Genomic DNA, 27,047 nt, shown 5'->3' with positions numbered 1-27,047 from the left:
CCCCTTAAGCAATAGCTGCTTGCAGGCGTCCTCTCAGGCGGCGGTGGAGACGGTGCATGATGATGACAGAGGGAAGAAGAGAAGGCAAAATAATAAAGGACAAGCTTAACTGGTGGTGCTGTCAGTGTGGGGGAAAATAATATTTGTCCACTTGGACAGGCCTCCCTTTGTGCAGGCTAAATGAATGTTGAGCTTCCTGTCTGCCCTGTCAGGGAGAGTGGCATCGAGTGTGTGCAGCAGTGAGGAAGCGGCGCGCAGTACGGCGGGCTGTTTGCCGTTTGACAGGGATTATTAAAATCAGAGCACATGACGACGGACCGAGCGGCAGGCGGAGTGTGAGAAAGCCAAATTGACACAGACACTCTCCATTACCTTCCACTTGACTCTGCTTAATGACAACGTTGATGCGAGACCCAGTGATGCTACACAGGTGGGGGATTGGCTTTTAGCAGGAACGTTAAGCACCGCAGGGATGAGGGGGCTCTCGGCCCCTCAGCTCTGGCACAGCCATAAGGAGATGGGTTGTTTATTTAAAGGTTCAACTGAAGAGCATCTCATTATTTTGGGTGCTGTGTTTTTCCTCTGCTTTAACTCGCTGTAGTGTCAGTAGGTGGAATTGGTTAGAGGGAATGTATGCATGCTAATCAGGGGTCATCAGGAGGGCAAATGACCTTGTCACGGCAGAGGCGGCAGACTGTCTTTGTCAGTGATTACCTTCTATTTGTTTCAGGTGCAATTGATTTTGCAAGCCCTAATAAAACAATTATCAGTGGACGTGTCACATGATTGCCAACTACTTGAGTGTTTGTTGACAGGCGGGCACGATGATACCACACTCCAAAGCTCGTCAATCTGCATAGTTGATTTAATCCTGACACCCCTCGCACCTGCCTGTGACGACGTTTTGTGCCGTAAACTGGAGCATGTCATCTTTTTGATGATTTATTTTCTCTCTGGCTCGAGCAGCATGGAGTGGCCAGAAGATTTTCCCGATGACCAAGCCTTTGTTGAGCTGGTGGTCCCTGCACACTCCAGCGAGATAGACTTTGAGCATCTCGTCAAAGACATCGAAGAGAAACTCAAACTCAATGCCAACAGGTCAGTTACAAAATGTCAACAAATCTGAACATCAGAACAACACACAGCGCTGCCGTGAGATATGAGTATAATTCATTCCGCGACCACACCCATACTCAAAATACTCATATCTCAAATCATAGTTCCCCTTTGAAATGAATGGAAGTGCCCTTCATCCGTTCTAGCTCCATCCAAAAAACCCCACATATTTGTTTTGTTTTGTTGTTTTTTTTTTTTGATAAGGAAAAATCACACGATATAATATTGTACTTTCTAAAAACATAGAGTCATAACGTAGTAGAGAGAATGTAAAGAATTAAACAGTTAGTTGGAATAAGGATGTAACTTGACAATATTTCTCTCCAAATATGATACACAGTTTCAGCTTTAGAAATACTGTACTACATTGACTTTTTTTTTTTCATGGCTTAAAGTAGTGGAAATCTCTCTTGCCCATCTAAACAATCCAGAATTTTCGTGTCTCTGGATATGAAAACACGATGGGGTAGACAGGTTTTTAGGCCCTCAAAATCAGTTAAACAGCTGAATTCACAAATAACCTGTGATTTACAGAGAAGCACCGCAACATGTTCAGCTCTCAATTGCTACCATTTACACAGCATAACGCTCATATCTTTGCCGGTATTACCGTGTCATCTGCTCCTCTTATTCACCTTTATGAAAGACCTGAATATTTGGCAGGGAAGTCGGTCTCTTTGTCTGCCTGTTAAGCCAAAAGGTGTTAGACTGATTACAGTGCTAAATCATTTATATGACTTGTCCTTGTAAGATTTGTAAGCAAGTCATATGATGGGTTTTTTTTCCCCCTAACTGGAGTTTCAGAAGGGCAAAAACATGAATAGCGCATCTTTCGTGGTTAGGATGTATTATAATCTCATGGATACAAGACTGCAAAGATCTCTCTAGGAGCCAAATACACGGCTCTTGAACACCCAAATGGTTATAACTGACAGAATGACACTATTCTATTGAATTGTTCAATATAAGGGAACATCTAAACAGCCATTCAAAATGGTTATTATTTCCACCGGCCGCAATGCATTCAGTACAGGAACAGTATAGCAGTACATAAGATCAAGCAAAGCTAGCTCACAAGTTGGGTTGAAATACTCAAATACGCATTTCTTGCGTGTCGGTCCACCCGCTGGCAACATCGCTTCCCTTTACATTTGATACCCTGCGGCTTTCTTCTGCTTCTGCTCACAATTCCGGCCACGAGAAGGCATTTCTCATCAGTAGCTTCAGTCTATTATTTGTTTTGGGGAGCTGAGGTGTCAAGTTGACAGATTGGTAAGAGCCATATCGAGTGTGATAGAAATCCAAGACCTGTGGTCAAAGTGTCAAGGCACAATCACCACACGTCTCGTGAGCGTGTTCATTTTCATGAAATCGGCATCAGACCGCAAATCGCAGACACTCCCATGCTAGTATTGTCGAGAATATTCATTGACAAATTTACAAATAAACTAAAGTGGCCACTACACAACTTTGTACTCCATCTATACAGAATTGGAACATTTTAGATGTGAATATAAATGTTCTCCTCTAGGGAGCTTCAGTTATCAACTTTATGGAAGATTGCGTATTAGCCAAAAACACAGCCCAATTATTTTTATGTATAGAATGAAAACATACACCAAAAAAAAAAAAAGAGAAAAAAAAGGTAATGAATCCATTAATAATGTCATGATACTATACCTTGACGAGCATACCGGTGAGTGTATTGTAATGTTGAGTAACAAGTAATAGAGAAAAATAATTGACCGATTAATCAATTATTAAAGTCAGCGATCAGCTCTAAAATTGAAAAATGTGCAGCTAATCCATGTGATCACAGTCGATTTCACTCATGGATGATTGCAGCAGCATAAAACCCTGAGCAGAACACCCCTCTCGTATACATACACTTGAATAAAATTCAATTCAATTATCAAATTCACGGTGGTTGGTACATATATACTATATAATTTAGTGCTGCTCCAAATTAAGAGTGTTGTGCCTTAACGGTTGCGCTGACTTCCATTTTAGTTTGTTCCATGCCACATGGAAATGTGACTACAGATGGTTCCTCTTCAGAAGATTCCAAGTCCAGTTGGCACTATTACGCAGAGCAAAAATCACTGGATCGCATGCTTTGCAAGAAAAGTAAATTCAACTTAAAAAGGGCACACACCAACAGCACCGTGTTATCGGACAAAAAGACTGATGTGTATCTCCCATTAAATCCCTTGCAATGAAAAACAAACAAACAAACAAACCTAAGAACTTTTGGACCTACAACTTTTAAACTTTAAACAATTAAGCCCGAACTGAATGTTGCAGACTGAAAAGACAGAAATGTCTGTTAGTGATTGTACAAATGGATAGATAAAAAGCAACACATGGGGAGAAGAAAAAGAGAAATCTATATTTCAGGTCTTTTATCGTTTGAGGCGTTGTGGGTGTGAGGGCAGATGATGAAGGACAGGCTAAATGTAGCAAGTGAACAAAGGCTCACTCTGGCAGCGTTAATGTCTGGGACTCTCTCTGTCTCCCGTTTTCTCACCCTCCCTCCCTCTTTCTTTCCTTCCTCCTTCTAAATGGGAACATCATAATTGAAGATTCCACATCTTGAAACGAAAACCCTTGGGTAGGTAATTCAAGGCTTATTACTGAAGGCCGGGCCATTTTTCTGCTTTCTAAGCATTAAAGGGTTATTTTGTGTTCCTGCAGATGGGAGAGGGGGAACCATTATGAGAACAAAGCGTGTAGATAATGGAGAATGGGGCTAAAAATAAGGCAATCCTTCGCTCACGATGGGGGTCCACTGGTCAGCGTCTCTGTCAGGTTGTAGCGATGTCGTGTACGGCCTGCCTGCTTCAGGCTGGACCTTTTCACATGAAAACCTAGCAAACATTTTTTTTTTTGCTTCAACTAGGGTGGGCTGTAGCCCCTGCAACCACACGCACTCGTCTCTACTGCCACCTAATTGACTTATCAGTACTTAGTATGAATTACGGAAGTGTAGGAGCGGAAAGGATATCTGAAAGAAAGCGGAAACGATGCATGCTTGCCGATGTGAAGGCCTCCAACCCGATTACGAGTGACGGTCGCGCTCTGAGTTCTCAAATATCCAAAATCTGCCCCAGAGCTGCTCCCTAATTGAAGGAGATTAAGATAGGCTGACAACAGAACCCGTTCCCTCAAATTGAAATGCTGTAATCCATTAGTTTTCATCAGATGGGACTGTGGAGCACGGTAGCCTTGGGTGGCTCGTGGCTCTACATGACCCACCAGGGACGGACCGCTAATCAAGTTTTAGCACCGGCCAGGAGAATCCGGCCAAGACAGGTGACCCTGTCTGGTCGCCTGCCACTCTCAAATTGCAAGACTGTGTTGGGAGGTATCAGGTGCTTGTGATAATCTATTTGCAATTGTGCGCAAGCTGAAGATTTTGGTTTCGCTACGTGTTCACCGACCAGATCAGCCTTATCGGCTCTCTGGTGGAAGTGAACGCTGGGAGGTGAGGGCACTAAGTGGGCCCGGGCCAGGTCAGGCTTGTATCCGTTTTCAGTGCGCTCATTCAACCTTAGTCGCTCCTATTTCCATTACAGAATGGGGCCCTTTGAGGAAGGTGATATTTAGCTCTTTTGGCTGTGACCGCAATCGGCGTTTATTTGAAAAGGATCTTCCTACGGCCCCTACTGACTCCATCCACCCCCTCCCACCTCTTGTAGGCAAGCAGTGGGGAGCAGAGCGCGACAGACAGCCCCCACAGCAGCCCACCCACACTAAATTAATTCTGACAAGGAACTTAAGATAATGTCAAAGCGCTGACTAATCGTGGGATTGGGTTTCTGTAAGTCAGGGAGCTGTGAAATGTGCCATCATATCTCATAAAAGACCTCCTCCTTTCTATTGCAGTGATGCTGAAGGTTGGGGTGGAGGGGGCGGGGGGGTTAAGGGACGATGGCAGGGGGAGGGTGACTGTCTAGCTAGGCCGATGTGAAAAACAATTAGGGTGCTCTTAGGCAGCGTGAGTGCGAGGGAGGCGACGGATGTGTTCGTCAAGAGGCCAAAAGAATCAATTTTCCTTTTGCTCACGGGCTCTCTTGTTACAATCAGCTTCTACTTCTTTGTCATCACGTGTTATTGTCATCCTTCGCGGAAGAGTTGAATGGTTTTATTTACTGCAGCTACTTTGAAAATCCCCCCCCTTCCCCAATTTCCCCTTCCTCTTTCTCACATTCCCTTTATGTGCCAGTGTCTAAGCTGCTGCCAGGGGAAGTTGCGGGATGAGAGCTAATCCTGCCAAGTTGATTAGGCTGCAGGTAGCTTTCACACCAGCAAGCCAAAGGTCACAACATTGTGGAGAGCTGGATGGACTTCTTGACACAGGCCATCCGCATTGACCAGATAACTTTTAGCACATGTCTGTAAGCAGGGGTAATCGAAAGGTGCAAGTGAAGTTTTTAAGAAGGAAAGAGCGAGTTGAGAGAAAAGAGTGTGTATGGCCAAAGCTTGAAGGTGCAGCAAATAGAATTTAGGTCTGACTTTCACCAGGCTGTAGCTTGTACAGTGACAAAGTCTTCATTCATAGGATATAATTTAAGTCTGTGTGACTCATTTCATCATGTAATGTCTTCCTGTTTCACCAAGCTAGATGTCCGACATTTAAAAATGACCTTAGTTCTGTTGTAAAACCCGTCCTGGAATTGGACTTCATTTATATGTTGTGCTTTTAATGAACTTCAGCGGGTGACTGAAAAGTGCACTACAGATGGAAACCCATTTCGAACCTGCTGTCTGTTTGAAGCCCTGGTGTGGAGCCCAGAACCTGAACGATGAACATACATCATCTTCTGTTGTAAAGCCTTTGTAGAAGAAGGCATCTGACAGGAAAATATCCCGTTCATTCGTTTTATTTTCGCTTCACATGGCAAAATGTTTTTTTTTTTTAAAGCCCAAATGAAAATAATAAAACCGAAATCACCGAACCAGTCTGGGGATTTGCACGTGCAGCAGAGCTTGCTCATGTTCCGAGAAAATGCCCTTTGACAAACTGAAACATGGCTGGAAATAAATGGAAAAAAATATATATATATTTACACGAGACACATCATCACGCCTGTTTTGAAGGTGGCATAGGGAGGGAGGAAGCGCTAGTTAAAATGGCAGTGTTGATTCTCGAGCACAGACGTTTGGGCCAGCGTATAACATTTTATCCCCTTGCGATTTTCCCCTCTGAAATGAAAGTGTATCAGATTGAACGCTTATTTAATGTGTTGCCATTGTAAGACATCTGGATGTGTTAATGGCCCCGGAAGCAGGCAGGAGGCAGTTTATAGACCCACAGTTGGGGGATGAGCCGTCTGATGGGGAAATGAGCCTGTACCGTGATTCACATAGTGACACACACATGAATACACATAGGTACATTAAAAGGATTTATATTTTAGGGAATCACATTATCACCATATACACCTTATTTATTAGACTTTTAGTGTTAATTATTCAGCATATAAAACAAAGAAGGAAATGCAAAAAAAAAAACAAAAAAAAACACCCCCCAAAACACCGGAACTAATCTGCTTCGGGACACTGGTAGAAAAATTCGCCCTCTTGGTACTGAAAACAGAAAGAGTATTCTATCTAGGATCTGATTGTTGTCATCGTGTAAATCTTTATTAATTACTGGAATGGAAATATTTTCAGTCTCAACTGACCATTGGTAGTACTCAGCATAGTACATTAAAAAATCCTGAAAAAAAAACACTCAACTCTCAATTTTATGGACTGTAAAGGTTCCACTGTATTTTTCCCTGATGAGAGCGCAGCTCTTTGTGCTTGACAAAAAATGTCTATTTGAACTTTTATGAAAATAATGTCTTCATGATTTGCAGACTACAGTATGCACTGCCTGATGCAAATCATCATGTAATCTATCATTAAAATCCATATAAATAGTCGCAGAAAGCCAGTCAGATTTAAATATGCAGGATATAACAAACATATGCACATTAAGCAAATTTCATACAGTATGCATTGATTTACATTGGAATAACAAATTCATACCTTCTAATCTGTCACTCCATTTAATCCGTCATGTTGAAGCATGTTCAGAGAGTGTGTATGTGTGAGATTGTGTGCACGCGCATGTGTGCGGGCGCGTTTGCCAAGGAAAAAGGGTGAGACGTGACATGGCAAGAAGCGTGTCTCAGATATCGGCTGATCTGTAACACCGCGCCACTCCACACCAGCTGCTGAGCACACGCAAGCTCACACTGATATATCACTGCGTGCACTCGCACCTGCCTTCTATCTTCTTACGATAGAGACAAAACATGTGAGGACCAACTGTGATGCGGACTGTTGGTCCCCATATGGCATGTTTAAGATGGTGTCCATGTGTTACTTTGAAGTAGTTGGAGTGTGTACACTCTTGCGGACAAAATCTCCCAATAGTTGTATTCGAGATACTCAGCTGTAAATCTTCCCACTTGTTGGCAAGTTGACCGTTAGAAAGATTTAGTGGCATTATAAAAGCACCGTGCATCAAATGCATATCTGGTTTATCGGTAAAGTTTCGTAGAAAATGTGGTCTTTCGACTGTAGTGGACGGATTTACTGTGTGTAGTAACTGTCTTGGCTGTTCCAGTTATGCAATTTACTCATGTTCCTCAGTATTGAACAGCATCTGGTGGAACTCCAAGCCAAAATGGGAGACTTGCATCCAGGCGAACGTCCGCCCAGCCCGACAGAGTGCATGCGGTGGTTCGATCTCAAAATGCTCAACAGTGTCAGCACGGGGCATCAGGAACTCATGGCCTTCTTCACTTGCTTGGTAATCATGACCCTGACACTGATTGATGGAAATTATTCTAAATTATGTTGAATTATTCCACCTCAAAATGTTCCAGACATTTACACTGCTGAGTTAAGACTTTAAACGCTTAACATTGGCTTGCCGAAGGGATAGGAGCAAAATGATTGTTTTGATCTGCAGTGTTCCGAGTTGAATCAGTCCACACAGAAGTTCCAAGTGTAAATGAAATGTACTTTTGAAAATGAAGCTGTCATCAATTTCGAGAGTGAACATAGGGGCAATTTTCAGAATCAAGATCATGATTATTTTGCCTGCCATTGAATTCTTTTGAATTGTACATTTTGTAATAAAAAAAAAAAATAATTGGTGCAGATTTTTGCAGTACCGTCAATCACCCACATTTGAGTCAGTGTTTTAAAGACCACACTAGAAAGCTGTCCTCTATTTTGAAAATGTAACAAAATGTTAGTACAATGTTTTTGTGCAAACGTTTTTTTTGGGGGGTGGGGGTGGGGCTTGGGAACATGGCATACTGTTTACTATATGTACGTATGTTTGTTTTGTTTTGTCTTGTTTTTTAGCAAGACTACCTGAGGTCAAAAGAGGAAGGAAGAGAGGATGCCACTCTACAGCTATTACTCAACCTCTCATCCCAGAGGGGTATCTGCTTCCCTTGTACCCCATCTTCATCCTTGTCTTTCGCTCAACATCATCTCCTTGCCACTCCCTTTCCCTTGTTACATACAATCAAAGATGACTCTTCATCTGAGGTAATATATTGTACTTTGTAAAATGATTCCTTGCCGATCATTAGTTGATTATACAATGCTCTATTTGTTAATTCAATGCCTGTATATTGAGAGACTAAAAGTCACATTCTTTGCCTTTTTTTTTTTTTTTTTAAGATCCAGGTAGCATGGGAAGATGTGCGTCTTCAGCTCCGCTGCTATCTGTTGGAGCGTCTGTCGACCGAAAGCCAAACGACTCGCGCAGTACCTTCCTTGTCCATCAATCAACGAGTCCACCGCCTGCAGCAGCTGTGCTTCTTGTACCCTGAGTGTGAAGTGCTCACTCATTACCAGGCAAGGGATTTTTTTTGGTGACCTTTGTTTTGGAGTCTTTAAAACATGAACATTTGTGTGCCTAACAAGTTTATGAAACAATACAGTCATTGTCTCCATGTAGAAAATACCTGTAATGTCTTTAAATGCATGCATGACTAAAACGGCAATGGTGAAACACAGAGCTGTGGGAGAACAGTCACTTCATGTGCATTTGCAAAGTGGTTCTTAACAAAAGTGACATGGCATTAATATTGTATGAATTTCAGTCAGACCAGATAGATGCGAACAGCTATCCTCTTGATGTTTTCATATGGAGTAATATTTAGAAGCATCATTAGATTTCCAATCTAAATGATACATATACGGACGGTAATGGACAGTTTTTTTTTTTGGCTTCATCCAACCAGGAAGTAAGAGGCCAAGCCATGCTTGCTCTCCTGCACTGCGCCATGTCCTCCAGTCCAGCTAATGTCACCGGCTTTGACAGAGTGACTGTGGCCTTTCGCTCGGTGGTCCCGGCTCTCACCCAGGCCCTCACAGAAGACCTCCACATCCTTCCGAGAGTAGTTGAGCAGGACGCCATCTTGGGCTTCCTAAATGCATCCTACCTCCGCCCTTTGGCTCGTGAATTGACCTCTCTGATGGAGAGAGAATGTGAGACAGCTTTGAGGGACAACACCATGCCCGGCAGCAAGATAAAAAGATACTCATCCAAGTCTCGTGCAACAGTCGGTAAGTACTTTTTTTACTAGTAGTTTATTTCGATGGGCTACACAGTTTGTACCATCATTGTTCACCTTTAAAGATTTCTTCTCGACATCTTCACTTTTCCATTACATTCCAGCTGCTGCGTGTGAGGCCTTGAGCCAAGATCCTTGAAAGTGATTGTCAGTAGCTTTTCCCATTGTAATTGCTTTCCGCCTTCTTGTTTGACTCAGACTCCTCTATTTACCAAGATAGAGAGCGGTGCAGCACCTCTAGGGTGAAGGCTCCTTCGACTCAAACTCCTCCTAAACACCTTTAATTCACGCTTAATCTTCAATGGAAAAGGACTGGGAAGATGACTGCAATGACTGTGAAGCAAAATCAAGTTAGACCATGACACTATGCCCGCAATTTCACTGCCTTTCGGCCAACTCGCAGTACACAAATGAGAAATTAAGCCCGAACCATCCTTCGACCTTCCAAGTGGTGTTATGAAGGCCTTACAGGACAGAAAGAGTGAGAGCAAAAAGTTGCTGCAATACTGTTGTGCACAGATTTTTGAGCGGTAGAAAATTCTGAATGTCAGTGTGATGGATGGCATTGACATCGATGTCATAGCCTGAGACTAGAGAAAAGTGTACTTTTGATACTTAATTCCCCTGCATATTCCCTTTGTTTGTTTCATATTGACTTATTTAGGACTTGCTGACGGTAAGGCTATGCCTTGAAAAGAGAAAAAAAAATCTAAAGCATGTGAGCCATTGTTTACTTTTTCAAAAATTGTGCACATGTCAGTTTCCCTGTGGAACAGCGCGAAAAGCGTCTTTACATCTGCCATTCTTGGATAAACACGCCGGCAGCCTTGCCTCGCCTTTTCCCTCTGTCTCTCTGTCTCTCCCTCTCTCTTTGGTTTTCGCCTTCCCCTCCGCTTAAACGTGAGATGAGAGGAGGCAGCCAAGATAATTGGCCATGCGTCAGTCGGCCTGTTTGATCACGTATCGTGGCGGAGGCTACACACCTACGTGCCGCTCAACAAACCGTCAAATGTAGCACCGGAGGCAGAACACGGCTCCAAAGGGAACGAGGGACTGGTGTTGTGCAGTTTTGCTTGTGCTCACTAGAGGTGTTGGTGTGTGTGTGTGTGTGTGTGTGTGTGTGTGTGTGTGTGTGTGTGTGTGTGTTTAACTATCAGCTGCAACACAGCTTTGAGGGCTACGGCTGGGATTACAGTTTGTGTAATCACCCTCCCCTTTCTTTTCCCTTCCCCAAAAAAAGCTTGAGAACACCCATGTTCGCCACCCAAATGCCCGTGGCTCTTATTGAGCCACAGTTTGAACAAGCAATGCATAATCTGCTTTCACACTTTACTGTCTATACTGTATGCTATTCCCATAATTGTCAAGAAAATTACGGCAACGACAACACAAACTGATTCTATTTTCATAAGCGTCCAATGACTCTTTAGATCTCACCGTCCTCCCCTGCTGCGTTATTGTTGGCTCCTGCAGTGGAGGCAGGCGCTTGGTATATTTTGATAAGAGCCATGCCTGGGAGACTCTGCAGGCTCCCAAGGGAGCGGCGTTGTCTGTAGCATCAGCCACTGTCAAACCACTGAACCATTTAACAGCATTCAACAGCAAGATCTGCCATCTCTTTTTTAACCCTCCTGCCTTAAAGGCAGGCGCTGACATTGTACCTAGACGGATATGAAGACGGGCTGCTCAGGCTTTAACGTTTACTAGCACACTTCCCTGAGTCTGCGTATGTCCTTTCGTGAGGAGAAAAACTGAAAAAAAAATTCCATATTCTTTGTTCCATATTAATGCTAAGTATGTGCACTTACAAATGAGAAAACGAAATGATGGTTTCTGTAAAATGGGACCACCAGAAAAGAAAACATTCAGACCTGACTAATCGGCGGCCTTGAAAAGGCTGGTGTCAAGCTCATACGAAGTACAGTACATGGAAGGAGAGTTAGGTTCGGTGCAAGAAACAACACAGACGTATGTGAAAGGGAATGGAGTGAGGTTCCCTAGTTGGGGAAAGTTAGCTTGTCAATAAATTTGCATCAGTGGAACTTGTGACTTTTGCCTTGTCCCATCAGGGGTCGTCATAGCGTGTCGACATATTTTTATCAACAATAATCGGGTGCATGAAGGAAAATTAATGATAAATTTAAAGTCTGTATTAGTCCACCCTCGAGCGGTGGGGTGCAAAGCTCACTAAACGTTGGGAGCGAAAAGCTGTTGCCGATGCCCCTAATGCGGTGATGTGGGCAGAATTTTTCTGAAGTTGGTTATATAGGTTGGACGTGGAGTTTATCCAGTCACCTTTGATCAAATGCGGCTTCTTGCTGTGTCGGCTTACTCAGAAAATTGCCTTATTGTGAACCATTTTATATCTGTTTAAAAAAAAAAATATATATATGAAGCATTCAATTTCCAATTGGCATTTCAGTATGCATGCATGGTTACATGAACATCAAACAGTTTCTGCGCAGCATCTTTGCATGCGCATATCTCAATTCTTCCCTCACAATAGTCCACTGGGGTGAGGGCAAACTTTTAAAATTCAGTTCAAACACTTTGCAGCACCATTCTGATAGAGCTGATTTGAATTCCACTTTCACTAATTTCCCCGTATGACGATGTTGGCAGCTCCCTATAGATTAAAAAAAAAATGAATTGAGTTTTGAACATGTACAAGGAGCACATTCCCCCCCAGCATATGCCCCCCCCCAACCCCCCCGCCTCACCCCCTGTCGCTCTTTGAACTCTTTCTTGGTGAAAGCGCAGCAGCCTATTCAGTGGGGAAAGAGGTTGTGTAGTGACGTGAGGAAGCTCGGCTGACTCGCTGCCTGGCAGTGGAGGTGCTTGTGGGGATTGAGGCTACTTGGGAATGGCGTTTGTTAATATTTAATAAGAGCAGCTCCTCACTAGATCATATCTCCGCCTGAGTTTATACACACTGTCAGCCGGGGACGTGCAATCGCATCCTGCCATGTAATTATGGGCGAGGAAAAGGGTGGCGGGGCAGCGGTGGTGGGGTTCTGAGCAATTTCTACATACACCTGAGCATGTATGCGTTGTGCTTTCGGTGTATTGATGTTTGTCTATCTTGGTAGAGTACAACAAGGCTGGTTTCAGTAAGTTGAGTGAACTCAAAGAAAAGTACCTTTCCCAACCTGTGGGGATCTGTATTATGGCTGCTATTTATTTTTGCTCTCCACCTGATCACAATGAGCCTTTGTGCGTCGCTTTTGAAAATGCTCAAGGATATGAGCACTTTCCTGTCACCTTCTATTGAGAGAGCAATGACAAAAATGACTAGCTTATCGAGAGTCGCCCGCACGTTGTGATAAGGAGTCTATCTGGTTCACAGAAGACTTGAAAATAATGCAAGCGAGGGCACGAAACAACTAGATATTAATGAAATGTTCCTGTAGCCAGAGTGTGCAAATCCTCTGCGTTGGGCGTGCAGGTTGCCTGGGTCAAGTAGAGTAGGAGGAGAAATTGACAATCCCATCACACCACAAAGAGAAACAAGGACAGACGTGATAAAAAAGTACATGTCATTCACATTCTTATTCCCCTGTCACTCCAACCCATTTCCACCTTTTCTTCGCACAACTTAATATAGATATCAAGGATTTCAACAACACGCTTCTGTGAAGGGCAGGTAGCTCCCTGCTGCGCCCTAGGTGGCCAGAGCCCCAAGGACGGACCACCGGGGCTTGGGTTGCCGTGTTTATTGTGTGTGTGCATATGTCAGCGTCCATATTTGGGAATCGCAGCAGGACGCCTCCCATAATAAGGCTGTCTGAGAGAGCAGTGGGCCGAAACTGACAAAAAGGGACCCCAGCTGTCACAGGGCCTCGCGGGCCAACCCACTGTGGCTCATAGGTGTGTTAACACACGCACGCACGCACGCACGCATGCACGCACGCACGCACGCACACACATTCATTCACAGGTGCACCCAAGGCACAGACAGTAATACTCCGCTTGACACCCTGTGATATGATTGCGCAAGGCTGGCTACTCAGAAGGACAAAACAAAGGTGCGAGAAGCCAAAGACGGGTACTGTAGCCAGTTTTAGCCTCCCAATATGGTTCATGTCAGAAAGGCTGCCTCGGGAGAGATCCCAACTAGAACAGCATGGACATATTACCAGACAAATGAAAAGATACCCCCCTCGACCCACCCAGTGCGTCCGCTACTTCACAGGGGCAACCAATACAACAAAACTAAGTGCAGGTCTGCTTACCTTTTGGTATTGTCCTCAGAGTAGGGCATTGCACCTACGGGGTGTATAGAGGTTTCTGCATGATAGTGTTTCAGACAGAGTAGTCACAGACAGACCAAAATTGATTTGGTTGTTTATTTTACACTTGATGTTTGATTCCCAATTATGGCGTTTGACTTGGAAGGTCGGACTTCATTTCGGTGACTCAATCAAATACGCTGTCATTTTTTTCTTGTCATATCAATTCATCCACTTTACTCTTTGCTTGGGTACAGTCCAGCTGGAATCTGGGAAGCAATTTACGTGATACGTAATGCACCTTGACCTTTTACTATGCATGATGGCATAAAATTCACTGGCCTTTTGAGCTTCTTCTACCTCATTGCATTACACTGTGGCTAAACGTGCGCCAGAAATCACCTGTAAAGTGCAGGCATCACACGCCCATTTGCCCAATAAAGCTAGTGGGCACTGTGGTGAGAAGGGGTCAGACCAAAGTCCCCGTGGTCCTATTTACACATCCAACAGGCAGAAAGAGAGAGAGAGCAAAAATGGGGAAGCGAGGGTGACATGCTATGCTGGAGAGAAATTAAATCAGTGGCCAAATTATTGCATGATTGCCCATTCCCCAAAGACTTGGGTATCATTTGGTAGAAAAGTGTCTCATAATTGGTTTTCGGCCATGTCAGACACATGCAATTCCCTTACTAATGGCTGTGTTAGGAAGAACTGGGCCTCCTGGGTCGGAGGAGGACAGAAAATAGCCAGATGGCAAAAAAGCGTACTAGCCTCCTTTACCCCCCTCAGATAAATGGGAGCGTATGAGAGAAAAGAGAGATGCAGGGAAGGAGAGAGACTCCAAGAAAGAGAGTGTGTTGTGAGCTAAGAGGAAATGAAGTGGCAATAAGTGCAGCCAAAGGGGAAATGCTCTTCATCGTGAGTTTAATACATCAGTCTGGGGATTTGGCAGCCCGCCACACAGCAATTGTTTACCTTTTTGCTCACTGGTTGCATCTGCTCTGTTTTGTAAACGGCATTAAACTATTCGCCCGTAAACACCGGAATCAATAACAACTGCTCAGGGAATTCCCTGTTTCCTCGCTTCTCTCCTTCCCTCACTTTCTGTTTCCCTCTCTCCCCACTCTCTCCCTTCTGTCTCTGCGCACTGCCAGTCAAGAGTTTGTGTGTGCATTATTTGTATGATGCAAAATTTGTGTGTGTGTGTGTGTGTGTGTGTGTGTGTGTGTGTGTGTGTGTGTGTGCGCGCGTGTGTGCTATGGAGCTAGCGGTGGAACCCACAGGAGAGGCAGACGGGTAAAAGACTGATGGCTCGCCAAAAATACCTGCTCAGTTTGTTTGTTTGTTTGTTCTGTTTGTGTTTCATTGTTGTCGCCGTTAAAAGCTACAAACTGAGACCGGACACACACAAACACACAAACACACACGCGCACATACTGAACTATTATATGTCAGCTTGTGTTGTGATATATAGAATAATATGGGGTAACATTGATTTTTATCTGGAATAACATCATCACATCTCTCTTATTTAAACATCTTTTTTTTTTTTGCCTGCTTTCAGTAACAGCCGTCCCTCATTGATTCTTGCTACACTGACCTTTGGCTGAACCCTTCTGCCTGCTCTGCCCTGAGTCATTTTGCTCCCTGGGACACGCTACTCACAATGCTGTATGATACACCTGGGTGCTTTTAAGCACACCCTCTCCATCACGCTGCTTTGAGAGCTTCCATTTGCCCTCACTGTTGTGACAAAGGTATAATGAGGTTTAGATGGCAGTGTACCAGACAGCTATGGCTATAGGGCTATTTGACTGGGCAGACAACAATAAATACTGATACAGCATGGGTAGCCGGTAGAGAGGTGCGGAAAGGGGCCCTGTTAAACATCAAGGTCATGGCCAAGTGGAGTATTATGTGTGTTGCTCAGGGAGGGTGCTTGAAAGCTGGGAACCAAACCATGAAAAGGTGATGACCGGCGTTGGATGAAGTGGTGGTTAAAAGGACGCTACGCTCTGATTAGTGGTCAGGCCAGGGAAGTCATTTCCGAGAACCCAGCCACTCGGTCTGCGACGTGTCCCTGCCTCATCCGTTTTGGATTGTTTTTACCGACGCTCCGAGGTGATGCGTTGGTGTCTTCACAAATAGACATGATTGCTGTTGCGTGCGTGAATGTGCGAGGTGGTGAGGCAAAGGCAAGCACGTGGGTGTCAGCCAGGTCACGCGTGTGCACATGCAGCATGCGCACATTGTCCCACCGGACCCCATTACAGAAGAGTTGGCAAGCAGCAGACTCGTGCAGTTTTGAGTTGCACATACACACCAATGCGGCTGCACACCAAATAATCATTCCAGTATTCACACGCAATTTTGTACATGCCTGCACACACACATGCACATAAATAGATGTGTACCCTTACAGTTGCAAACACCAATGAACTTGAGGTCAGGCTTTTTTTTCCCCATGGTGGCCACTGTCTGGTTCCAGTATGGCAATTATAATCCAAGAGTGACATGTGCAAATGTGTGCCAAAGTGTCCGCTCTAAATTAAGTTATTCAAAATGACCAGCTTTACATGCACATAAACACAGGGTGCCCCCAAACCCTCAGAACCCTCCCAAACATAATCTCATAATCACGCAGACATCACGAGCGGGTCAAACCTCAAACGTGATTATGAGACGAACCCCCGGGGACAGTGTGTTGTCATATTGTCAGATTTTAGTTAACAATATGGCAAAATTGCATTAGGATCCAGGGGCTACGATGTTACAATGACGCCCCCCCGTCCCTCTTCTCAATCATCACGACTTTGAGAGTCAAGGCTAATGCTGAGCTCATCCAGTCCCAGATGCCTTTGCAATGGAGCTCATTTAGGCAAACACAAAGTGTTTGTGCATGTGTCTGGGAGTATGGCAACACATCTCCCCGCCACCCATTCTCCCGCTTAATGCGGAACATCCCCCGGGTGATGTGTTTGGCAGCCTCCAAAATGGGAAATCCATATTTGCCAAAGGGGTCATTGTCGGGTTAGGGGGAAAAAAAAATTTTTGTACCAAGAGAGTTGGATGTGCAAGTGTGACTTGTAGGGGGTGCCGAGTTTTGCATATCGTCACTGTCTCTTTGTTTATGCGGTGCATTGGGAAAACATGAATGGGTCGATATTTATAAGAGGTGTCGTGCTAGGCAAGACTGCGGGTTGTGGGTGTTGTCTGATGAGCGCATGTCAGAAACCTACTTTCATGAAGCTGTTTATTCTTTACTGAACTGTAAACTTTAGCGCGGCTCTCAACTTCTCTGTATCTGTGTCAGTTGAACATCCACAGACACTTGGTTCTCTCCGCAGCGCCAATGGAGGTTCCCGTGAAAAGTAGAAGCTTCAGTTTGACCTCCCACCAGCTGAGGGCCTTAACCCAGCTGGCTTGCACACTGCTGGCCTATGAGAGCAACGTCAAAGAGATGGTCACCAACATGACCTTCATTAATTGTACAGGCGAGGCTCCCTGCGTAAAAGGTAATGTGCCATATCATTTATGATAATAAGTGCTACTCGTATGCATGCTTCAATATACGTCTGCATATTGCCAAAGGATATATGCGTTATATTTGATGCCAATTTTAGTTTTTTTTTGTTTTTTTTTTAATTCAGAAGTTAATCCTACAGTTTCCAAAGAATGTAGTCATAAAAGTCTCCATCCAGAAATTCCAAAATGTCTTCCTCATCTGTTAGCCTTATTGCGACGAGTTTAGAATTTACCTTATTGACACCTACGGGACTTGAGTGGAACGCTATCGAAATGTGATTTAGGCCTATTCCACCATAAGACTTTTTTATTTAAAGCCGAAAAGTTTAAAATGACTTTCCCTATTATTGACATTAAACTTGAAGGAAGGGGTCTGCCGGCTTTATTCATCAGCCTTGGCAGAGGTCTGGGATCTACCGAGTGCCATTCCGGCTGTCTAGAATTAATTTATTTTAGCTTGGAGTTTCCCCTTTATTATCCTTTCTCAGTCGAACTCTCAGAGCATAGAAATAACGGAGAGCTTTCCGGTGCACGCCATAATTTCCATAAAGGTTACATTTATAAAAACAAGACTTGCAGAAAGGCTCAATTTACTGAGAAGTAAACAGCCTTTAAAGGCCAGTTATCCAAGTCATTAATTCCAGGCAATCAAATGGCTTAATTACCAGAAATTCATTAAACGGGCTTAAAGGTCAAAAAGTGATGTGCTGGCTGCTTCCTCCTTCTTCTATTTCATGCACTCGTGTTCGCCTAAATTGCCTCGCCTGGGGTCTCACTCTTCGCCTACTGATTAGGATACTCTGGCCTTGATGTGCATGCTTTTTAATTGCAACCCAGCCCAACATCTTGTACTCTTGTCTCATGCCCCCCCCCCCCCCCACACACACACACACACACACATACTCACACACACATTCACATAACATCTCCTCCCGGAATTACCCCTTCCAGACTGTAGTTTATGCCATCTGGGTTGAATTCTAAACCCAGAAAATTAGGCTTGTAGCGGCATCACCATTAGCCTCTACCACCTGTTTCTTGCCCCCTCCTTTGAGCTATTCACCGATACTCTCTGGTTACCACGTCTCATTTTGACTAGTGGGCCAACAGTGGAGCATTGGAAATTACAGAATATGCAGTTGCTTTCAAGATACACCGTGGGAATAAGTCATAAGGATCATGCAGTACACAATTCCATACACAGTGTAGCAGTCTGACAGCACACAGCCTTCTTTAAATGCGACATTTGGTTCTCCAGTGACATATTCTTGGCATCATATGGACTCTGACAACTATCGATTTATCTCTCTGTCATTTATTTATTTTTTTTTTGTGTAGGCATCTTGAAAAAGGGTAAAGAGGAGTCAGACATGGCGAGATTAGGCAAGACATTTACAACACCAACTTTTCACACGTCGCAGGTGAGTTATTTTTTCCCTTCGAAGAACCTAAAAAGGTTCTCATTATTAGAACTATTCCGAAGGAGGAAGATGAAAGATTTGTCTGTTTTGCTGTTTTGAAGGTTCTGGACTTTGATTGGCGGTCGGCCTTTAGTGGGCTGGTTCCTCATATGGCTCACTGTGTCAAAGTGGTGCTGGATGATGTTTGTACTAAAAGTCTTCAGCAGGAGGAAGCCCTCCATTCTTCGGGTCACTACTCCCTCCTGATGGAAAATTTAAGTGGACATAGGAGCATCAATGATGGCGACATGAATGTTACTCAGAACAAATTTGATGCCTACCCAGAGAGAGACTCTCCTACCGTGGTAGCTAAGGTACACCTCAAAATTGGATACGCTTTTCCACTGCCTCTGTTGCCTCAGCACATCACACTCTACTCTCTATCGACACTTTTCCATTGATAAATCAGGTACTGCAAGGTCCAGTTAGACTATGCTTTGTCTTAGACTTGTGCTATTCACGAAAATGGGACCCAAATTGTTTGCTGTTAGCCAATGAATTCCTTTATAGCACATTATATTTCTTTGGGCTTTACTTAACTTGTATTCAGCTCACATTTTCATGTCCAGCCCTTGACTGTTGCGTTTATTCACACCTCTTGACAGTATTTGTGGCTCTCATTGCTTACGAGTGTCAAAATTTGCCTGTGTCTCGGACCTGTACAACATAATTACACGTAGGTCAACGTTTTAAAGATTAGACCATTTCAGCAGAAAGGTTATACGAGCATGCCTTTGCATTCAAACCACAGACAGGCAGCTCAGACCAGCCTGGTAGCAATGATATATTCTGTATAAACAGTATATATTGCTATCCAAGAACATGACTAAATAACCGTGAATAGTTAATAGTTAAACATTTAAAGGCTCAAACCTTAAGTGTCTTTTTTCATGTGAATGACCTTCAAGATTGGAATGATAAGAACATTCATGTTACCTTGGACAAGGATGCAAAAAGGACGCCAAAGCACGATTTAGGTTTCGAAAAAGGAAAGATATTTATTGAATAGTTTGACAACTGAGGCAAGAAAGTATCAACAAAGAAAAAAAAAATCACGGCAAAGCTGGAAGAAAACAATAGAACAAAAGTAACACCTGAGAATCTCAGCAAAGGTGGTGAAAATAAAAGTCGCGAGAAAAGAGCACAGCATTAACTGGAGGGAAAAAATGAACTTAGGAAGCCAAGAAACAAAAAGACCCTCACAATTACGACTAAATAAAAACAGACGTGATAATACAACCCCGACACATAGTTTATCTGCCAATGACCAGGCAGATCGGCTCGACAAATATCTGCAAGCGTCAAGCCGCCGGACTACACGGAAAGCACGAGCATGTCCAAATCCAAAAGGAAGCAGAGCTGCAGTTTTGTCTCAGCATGAGTTAAGAGCGTGAGCTTCTGATATCAGATACATACACACACACACACTCTCCAAAGAAGCAAAGTTGCTTCTTACTGGGGCTCGCTTTTCTCTACAGACTTTGGGCTTCTTTAGAACAGGCAGCTATTCATAATCTGTCTTGTCTTGACTTCCTTTTTAAACCGTGGCTCCCTGGAATTTGCTTGCCAAAGGCAATAGGAAGCACATTAGGTAATATTTAATTCCCTGCAATAAAAGAGAGTACTGCGCAATAGTTTAAAAAAAAAAAGAACGGAAATGTGCCTTCATTTGGCATAGGTAGTTAGCGCCACAGGACTGCAGCATTCAAACTAATGCTAATACCCCAGCAGAATTGTTTCACCCTAATCCCGGTGCTAAAGGAATAGCATTGTGTCAACCATAACAACGCTGTAACCATTTCCTCAATCATGCCATTACCTTTTCCTGATACAAGACCTATTTACTGTGGCTGAAACTTTATAGATTTTTATGTTGTACATTAATGACTGATTCATGTTGATTCATCTCAATGAAACATAGTGGAGTAAAGTGACATTTTTCCTTCGTGGCATTACTACTTTAATTTTTATTGAGGAGTGTTTGCTCCATTTCAGTAATATACTGTAAACCTGAATGAATAAGGGCTAAATAATATGTTCCTCCACATTTTATTTTTTTTTTTGCATGCACTTAAGTGTTTTGTAATGCCAGCCTGAAGAAGTCGAGTGTCACATCCTTAAATATGTGCGTTCGAGGTTCGATCTCTTCACTCAAGTGTCCTTCAGGAAGGTAGTGAAGATGTGTTTGGAAAGCGCTTTTAAATACACCCGAATCTCGCCCTGTAATATAAATGCGCCTTTTTCTTTGTCGCTTTCTCCTTGTTCCATTCATTTTGGCATAATTGTGTCTTTGCCTTCTCTTTCTCCTCAGTTTTGTGTTCCACTGGTTGAGGAGCTGGATGCCTTACTACCTCTGGCAGCTGCCTGCCGGGACAGCTCTCTGCTGGAGGTTCGATCCAGCTTTGTGGAGGCGTGTAGCCAGGGAGCGTTACGCGTGCTGGGCCGCTTAGAGCAGAGAGCCCTGGAAGTCCCGTCCTCTCTACCACTGAGGAACCTGCCTGTACTGTTGGCCACTTGCATTTACGTACTCCAACGATTGGAACGCTACAATGCACGGCTGAAGGACTCAACCTCTACTTTAGCCAAAGTGTAAGTAAAAGTTGTGTGTGTGTGTGTGTGTGTGTGTGTGTGTGTGTGTGTGTGTGTGTGTGTGCGTGTGCGTGCGTGCGTGCGTGCGTGCGTGCGTGCGTGCGTGCGTGTGTGTGTGTGTGTGTGTGAGTATTTAAAAAAAATACCTGGTGTACTGCACAGCTAAGTAATTAAATTCTCCGAGCCATTTTTTGAGGACATAATGTACTTGGTATTAATTAAGAAAACATTCCGTCATTCTTAGCTTGTGAATTCTCTGATGTGAGCATTTCTAGGACCGCACTAAAAAACAAACAAACAAAAAAAAAAAAATCCCAATCTGAGATGAATATCATGATTTTTTTTTTCCCCCTCAAATCAAAGCAGTTTCTTGTAAATAATCTACCGCAGGGGAGTTAGAAAACAAGACCATACAGTTAAGATTGAAACTAAAGGTGCGGAGTTTGAAAGAAAATGAAAATGACTGACAAGTGGTAATGACACCCATATTCTGTCTACATCTGGTGAGTTTTTATGCCCCATAATACCCCCTTAACCTCTGCCCTCCGCGTATCCCTCCAAAGGCATCACGGTTGCCCTCCGCGCTTCTGTTTTTTCACCTCTGTCCCTATCCACCCCTCCACCGACAGTTGGCCTGTTTCCCTTCTGGGTCGTAAAGTACTATTCCTCTCCTCACCAATCACTCCTCCGTCTCCAAGCTTCCTGCACCCCCTGTGAAACTCTCACCTCTTCCTGGAAAGTATCAAGGCAGGCAGATTTAAAGGAGACAATATGTCAGACTGAACTTTTACAATCAATCACGTGTGTTTTTGTGACCACTCAAGTGCTGCGGTTTCCAGGAGTGTCTTGCCCTCCTTTCTGCCCAGGCATCTTGGTCTGCTGCCTGTCCAGAAGTACCAGCAAGCCGTCGAGGCCTTAAAAGATCAACTGAGCAGCTATTGTATCCAGGTTTGTTCCACGTGTGTGCTTCAGGATGCGGAGAGCCACCACTGGGCTGACCCCAAGCCCTTTTATGAGGTAAAGTATGGTGAACTGAACTCAAGATTTTATTTTATTTTTTTATGATAGCCTATTATTTGTTTTGTTTAATGTGAATGCAAAATGGAAAACAATTGATGGACTCAATTTGATTTTTTGTGCTCATTGTTCTTCCTTTTGTGTTTACCGATGCCTGCTGTTTAGCATGCGTTTCCCAATTTTATATCAAGGTTGACTGCTAGACGTTCCAATATTTCTAGAGGTGAACCACTGTTCAAGAATACTACAAAAATAATAATAAATAAAAAGCTCAAGTCTCACTGTGCGATGTGCTAATCTGAAAAGTTAAACTCGTAAATGCTTGTACAGAAGATTCCAAATTGGACAACTTTCTATTTGAAAAGATGCTACAAATAAGCTTGATAAAATGGTAAAATATTTGATACCGAACTTGAAGTTCCTTGCACTGAAACAAAACAGAAAAATTCCCATCATGGCATTTTCTCTTCCCGATGTGGCTTTAATTTTAATTTTCTTATTTTTTTTTACTTGATGATTCCCATATACTTTTATTCATGTCAGCGCTAAAAGTACATTCTTCTGTACATTGCCATGTGACTCCGATTCTGCAGGATTTCAGGAACCCTCTGGAGCTTTCCTGCGTCTTCTTTTTTATTTTCCCGTTCATACCCAGCTCCCCTTTCTCACCGTACCTTCTACGATGAACTTGCTGAGAACATCTGTGGCTTCCATGCTACCCCAGGGGCTCCAGGGGTTCAGCTGTCTGAAGTCTGCAGTCTACAGTGGGATTGTCTGAAAAGTAGCAAAAGGGCCCCTGTGACTCCCCTACCTTCATGCCCTTAAACCAACCAATCGAAACCTCCCCTCTTTCCTTCTATCCGCCGCTATCGCCTCTTTGTTCCCGCCTGCTTCCCCGGGTCAACGGTGTCGGGCAGACCTGCTGTGCGCAGGTGTGCGCTTTTGTTCAAGCATGCCTGTGTATTTTTGCGCAGATGAGTGCGTGCGTGGGTGTGGAGGAGTCACATCTTACAATACGCGTTGCATTTTGGCGAATGTGCGCGCACGGCCTGTTTCTCAAGTGTGAAGATGAATGCATCACATTTCTCTCTCCGTGCCTTGGCTCTCTTCGTGCCTCTGCGCGTTACCTTTTTCCAACTTGCTTTCACACTCTTTTCTGTTGTCGTCGAAAAAGTTATTGACGCGTGGATGAGTGATTGGCAAGAATATTTGTAATGTGATATATAAGCAGCAACCCCGCCTACTGCACGGAGACAGCTGGGATCGACTCCAACATGCCCCGTGACTCTTGTGAGGATAAGCGGATCAGAAAATGGATGGATGGATAGAAATTAACAGCATATGTGTAAAGAAGAATACTGAAGAATACAAAAAAAAAAGGATAACTAAAGCCAAAATGCAAAACTTCATCAGAGAAAGAATTTTCTTCATCTACATGTACATCATAATTCTATCTCCAAACCTCACATATGCTCCTAACTTCTCTTGGATCCTGGCGTCTGGATTTGTTCTCTTGGGTCCACAGGCAAAGGGATAGCTGCTTAATCCCGGACATTGAGTCCAGTCACGCTCCCATCAAACACAGATCCCTAAATGACTTGCTCCGGGGAGAGAAAAAGAGAGAGAGAGAGAAGTAAAACATGAGATTGATGAAGTGAAGTGGGAAGAAAATGAGAAGGTTCTAACCTGAGGAAGTGGAGCAGTTTTGACAGTATGTCAGTGTGGGGCGCGGTGCGGAGAACAATGGCTTATTGTTGGACCCTAAAGATGAGGAGTCTCCTCTGCAGCCGTGATCTCATTCTTCTCTGAGAAGGTTTCAATTTCTCCCTTCACCTTTTTCACTGTGTGAGCATGATGCGTTCTCCAGTTCTGGACAAAAGTCCCAGTGGGAGAAGAAACCAGGTGCAGAGCACAGGTGGCCTGACCAACTGAGACCTTCTCTCTCCTCTCCCTTCCTTCTGCCTTCTTTCTCTCTTGCTTGTTCACCTCTCCTTATTTTAATCCCTTCTTGCTTATGTGCCACTGTCAGTGACCAGCTCACAATATATCTTCATCTCTTAACCTTTCTTTTTTTTTTCCTCCCACAGGGTGAGCGCTGTTCCTTCTCGGTGCAGATGTGGTTCTACTTCCTGTGTGGTCTCCGTAGTGATCTGTGGGCTGTTCTCCCGCCACAGTTGGCCAAAGAGTTGCTGGGCCAGGTGCTGTCGGACACGTTACAGGTGCTGGTGCAAAGATACGCCAGGGCCCAGCCATCCTATAAGAGACACCTGCAGATAAGGTCCGGTACCTTTAAGCACCGAATGGTCAGAAGTGTTATATGGGGTGTCCCAAAAGTAAGCGTGTACATTTCCTTTCGCCAATTGACCTTGAAACAGTGTTGCAATACTGCTGTAAATTTTCAGTCCCTGACTGCAGTTTGAGAAGCTAGATGACTTTGACCCGGCTATAATTTCTAGTACAATTTACGTTTTAGGCTGTTGAGCATCATAATCTTCCACTTGAAGCTTTTTAAGTATCTGAAGTTGGTACCGAGTGCGCTCATGTGGGTCAGCAAGTTCTGAGAAGCCTGATAATGATCCTGATCATTTGAATCCGGTGGGCTGGAAGAGGGAGACACCTAGAACATGCTGGATAGGGGCACTCAAGGACCGAAGTTGGACACCCCTGATTTATATCCATCACCTTTATTTCATTTCTATTTACACATACGTGACTAAATTCACTGTCTGCTTCCTTTCCACGTGTACAAGAAGTGACATCACAGCAGTGCTGCTCTTTGTGGAGCAGCTGATGTGGAGTGTGTGTGACAGTCCCGAGGCCTTGCTCCGCCGGGACCCTTCTTCGGCGATCACCATAATAGCGGGAGGATCCGACTGGCCCTACCAGATCCATAGCTTGTGTGAACAACTCCTGACAGTCCTCGTCATTGGCACGGCACCGCTAACTTTGCTATATAGGTTCGTAGGTTGCTTTAACGTTAGTTATTGGAATGGTCTTGTTCAAAATTAATGTTGGAATGCTCTCTTTTCAGAACATTTATGGACAATGATTCGCGGGAGTCAACGCTACACCAGTTGGACTGGCCTGTGGTACACTGGCTAAATGCTCTCGAACCAAAAGTCTACACACAACAAGCCATCCAGTATGTATTGAACGCAGTAGGATGTAGTGCAGTTCGACACCACTGCAAACGACTATGAAAATTCGCAACATATTCTTGAATTAATATTGTAAACCTCTGACGATGGCCATGAAAGAAAAAATGTTTCTATGGCAGTTCCAGGAGCATACATCCATATAAATACTCATAGTTTCACCTGCTGCTGCGCTGCACAAATTGGACAATGCGATCTGCAGAACAACCCGCGCCGCTTACACTGATTTGCTTCATGCTGATGCTTTATGAGGGCTTTCCATATCGGGCATCGACCATATACCGTGTTGTGTACGTGTGATCATACCTACACGTGTGTCGAGTTACTTGTGTGACCTCCAAGGTGCAGTCAATCACTCACCCCCTCACCCTTGACTCCCCCCCTCCCCTGTAATCTCCCTCACAGCCAGAAGTGATGTCATTCCGTGCTGATGGCACACAAATCACACTAACCCCCGCACTTTGGGCTCCAATGTACTGGCAAGCGGGAATTAGTTTGTTTTTATGACCCCTTTATTTCCTTGCTCCCACCTCTTTGCTTTGCGTGCGACGGCGCCAGAGGGGCTTGGTGGTGGCCCGAAGCCAGACCCACAACATAGTGACTCAGAGGCCAAATTACTTAGCCCATAAAATCAAATCCAATCAAAAATAAAACACTGTCATTATTATTACATTAAACAATAATAAAATCACAAAGTGCATGAATAAACCATTCAGGCTTACAGGCTTTAAACAAAGTACAGTGGAGTCTTAAGATACAAGTTTAAGTCATTCGTTGACCCCACTCGGAACTCAAAACACTTATTTCTCCAATCAATGGAAATTCCTTTAATCTTTCCACCCTCCCCATTAGAACCTAACAAAACATTCTGTTATGTTTTTTTGTGTGTGTGTGTGTGTGTGTGTGTGTGTGTGTGTGTGTGTGTGTGTGTGTGTGTGTGTGTGTGTGTGCATGCTATCATACTGTACTTTATTTGAAAAGAAAAATAACATTGCAGTAACATCATTAAATAGAATGGAAAGAATGACACAATTTATGCATCAAGATTCATTCATTGTGGCTCCATTGGGAATGTGCGATTTTGCCACTAGGAACAGTCATGCAGACACAACGCAGAGGACTTTGACAACTACTTTAAGTGATTCGATGATTGCAGTTTTAATAGTTGTTTAATTTTATAGAGGATAAAGAATATATGCATGTGAGTATCGATATGTCGTCTATTTACACGTGTTGCTGCGCAGTTTGGTTTCAAATATCTGTTGCTTGAAGTTTTGTAACGCCACCACGTCTAGCATACTGTGTGTGTGTGTGTGTGTGTGTGTGTGTGTGTGTGTGTGTGTGTGTGTGTGTGTGTGGGTGTGG

General features: G+C 43.9%; 1 protein-coding gene across 1 annotated transcript in view; it reads left to right on the top strand.

The window, feature by feature from the left end:
- The window catches only part of kiaa0825 (KIAA0825 ortholog), a 124,444-nt gene that overhangs the window by 2,641 nt on the left and 94,756 nt on the right, over positions 1–27,047 (top strand). The window contains exons 2-14 of the mRNA XM_019894613.1: positions 967–1,098; positions 7,762–7,921; positions 8,485–8,673; positions 8,809–8,985; positions 9,375–9,699; positions 17,284–17,451; positions 18,800–18,882; positions 18,984–19,235; positions 21,233–21,510; positions 22,377–22,527; positions 24,615–24,805; positions 25,278–25,484; positions 25,559–25,669. Of these exons, the coding sequence (XP_019750172.1) occupies positions 968–1,098; positions 7,762–7,921; positions 8,485–8,673; positions 8,809–8,985; positions 9,375–9,699; positions 17,284–17,451; positions 18,800–18,882; positions 18,984–19,235; positions 21,233–21,510; positions 22,377–22,527; positions 24,615–24,805; positions 25,278–25,484; positions 25,559–25,669 (2,423 nt within the window). The 5' untranslated portion in view covers position 967. The remainder of the gene's footprint in view (positions 1–966; positions 1,099–7,761; positions 7,922–8,484; positions 8,674–8,808; positions 8,986–9,374; positions 9,700–17,283; positions 17,452–18,799; positions 18,883–18,983; positions 19,236–21,232; positions 21,511–22,376; positions 22,528–24,614; positions 24,806–25,277; positions 25,485–25,558; positions 25,670–27,047) is intronic.

Source organism: Hippocampus comes, unplaced genomic scaffold (genome assembly GCF_001891065.2).
Source record: "Hippocampus comes isolate QL1 unplaced genomic scaffold, H_comes_QL1_v1.1 scaffold195, whole genome shotgun sequence".
NCBI classification, from domain to species: domain Eukaryota; kingdom Metazoa; phylum Chordata; class Actinopteri; order Syngnathiformes; family Syngnathidae; genus Hippocampus; species Hippocampus comes.
Note: the sequence above shows the minus strand (reverse complement) of the source record. Positions and strands in the feature narration are given on the sequence as shown.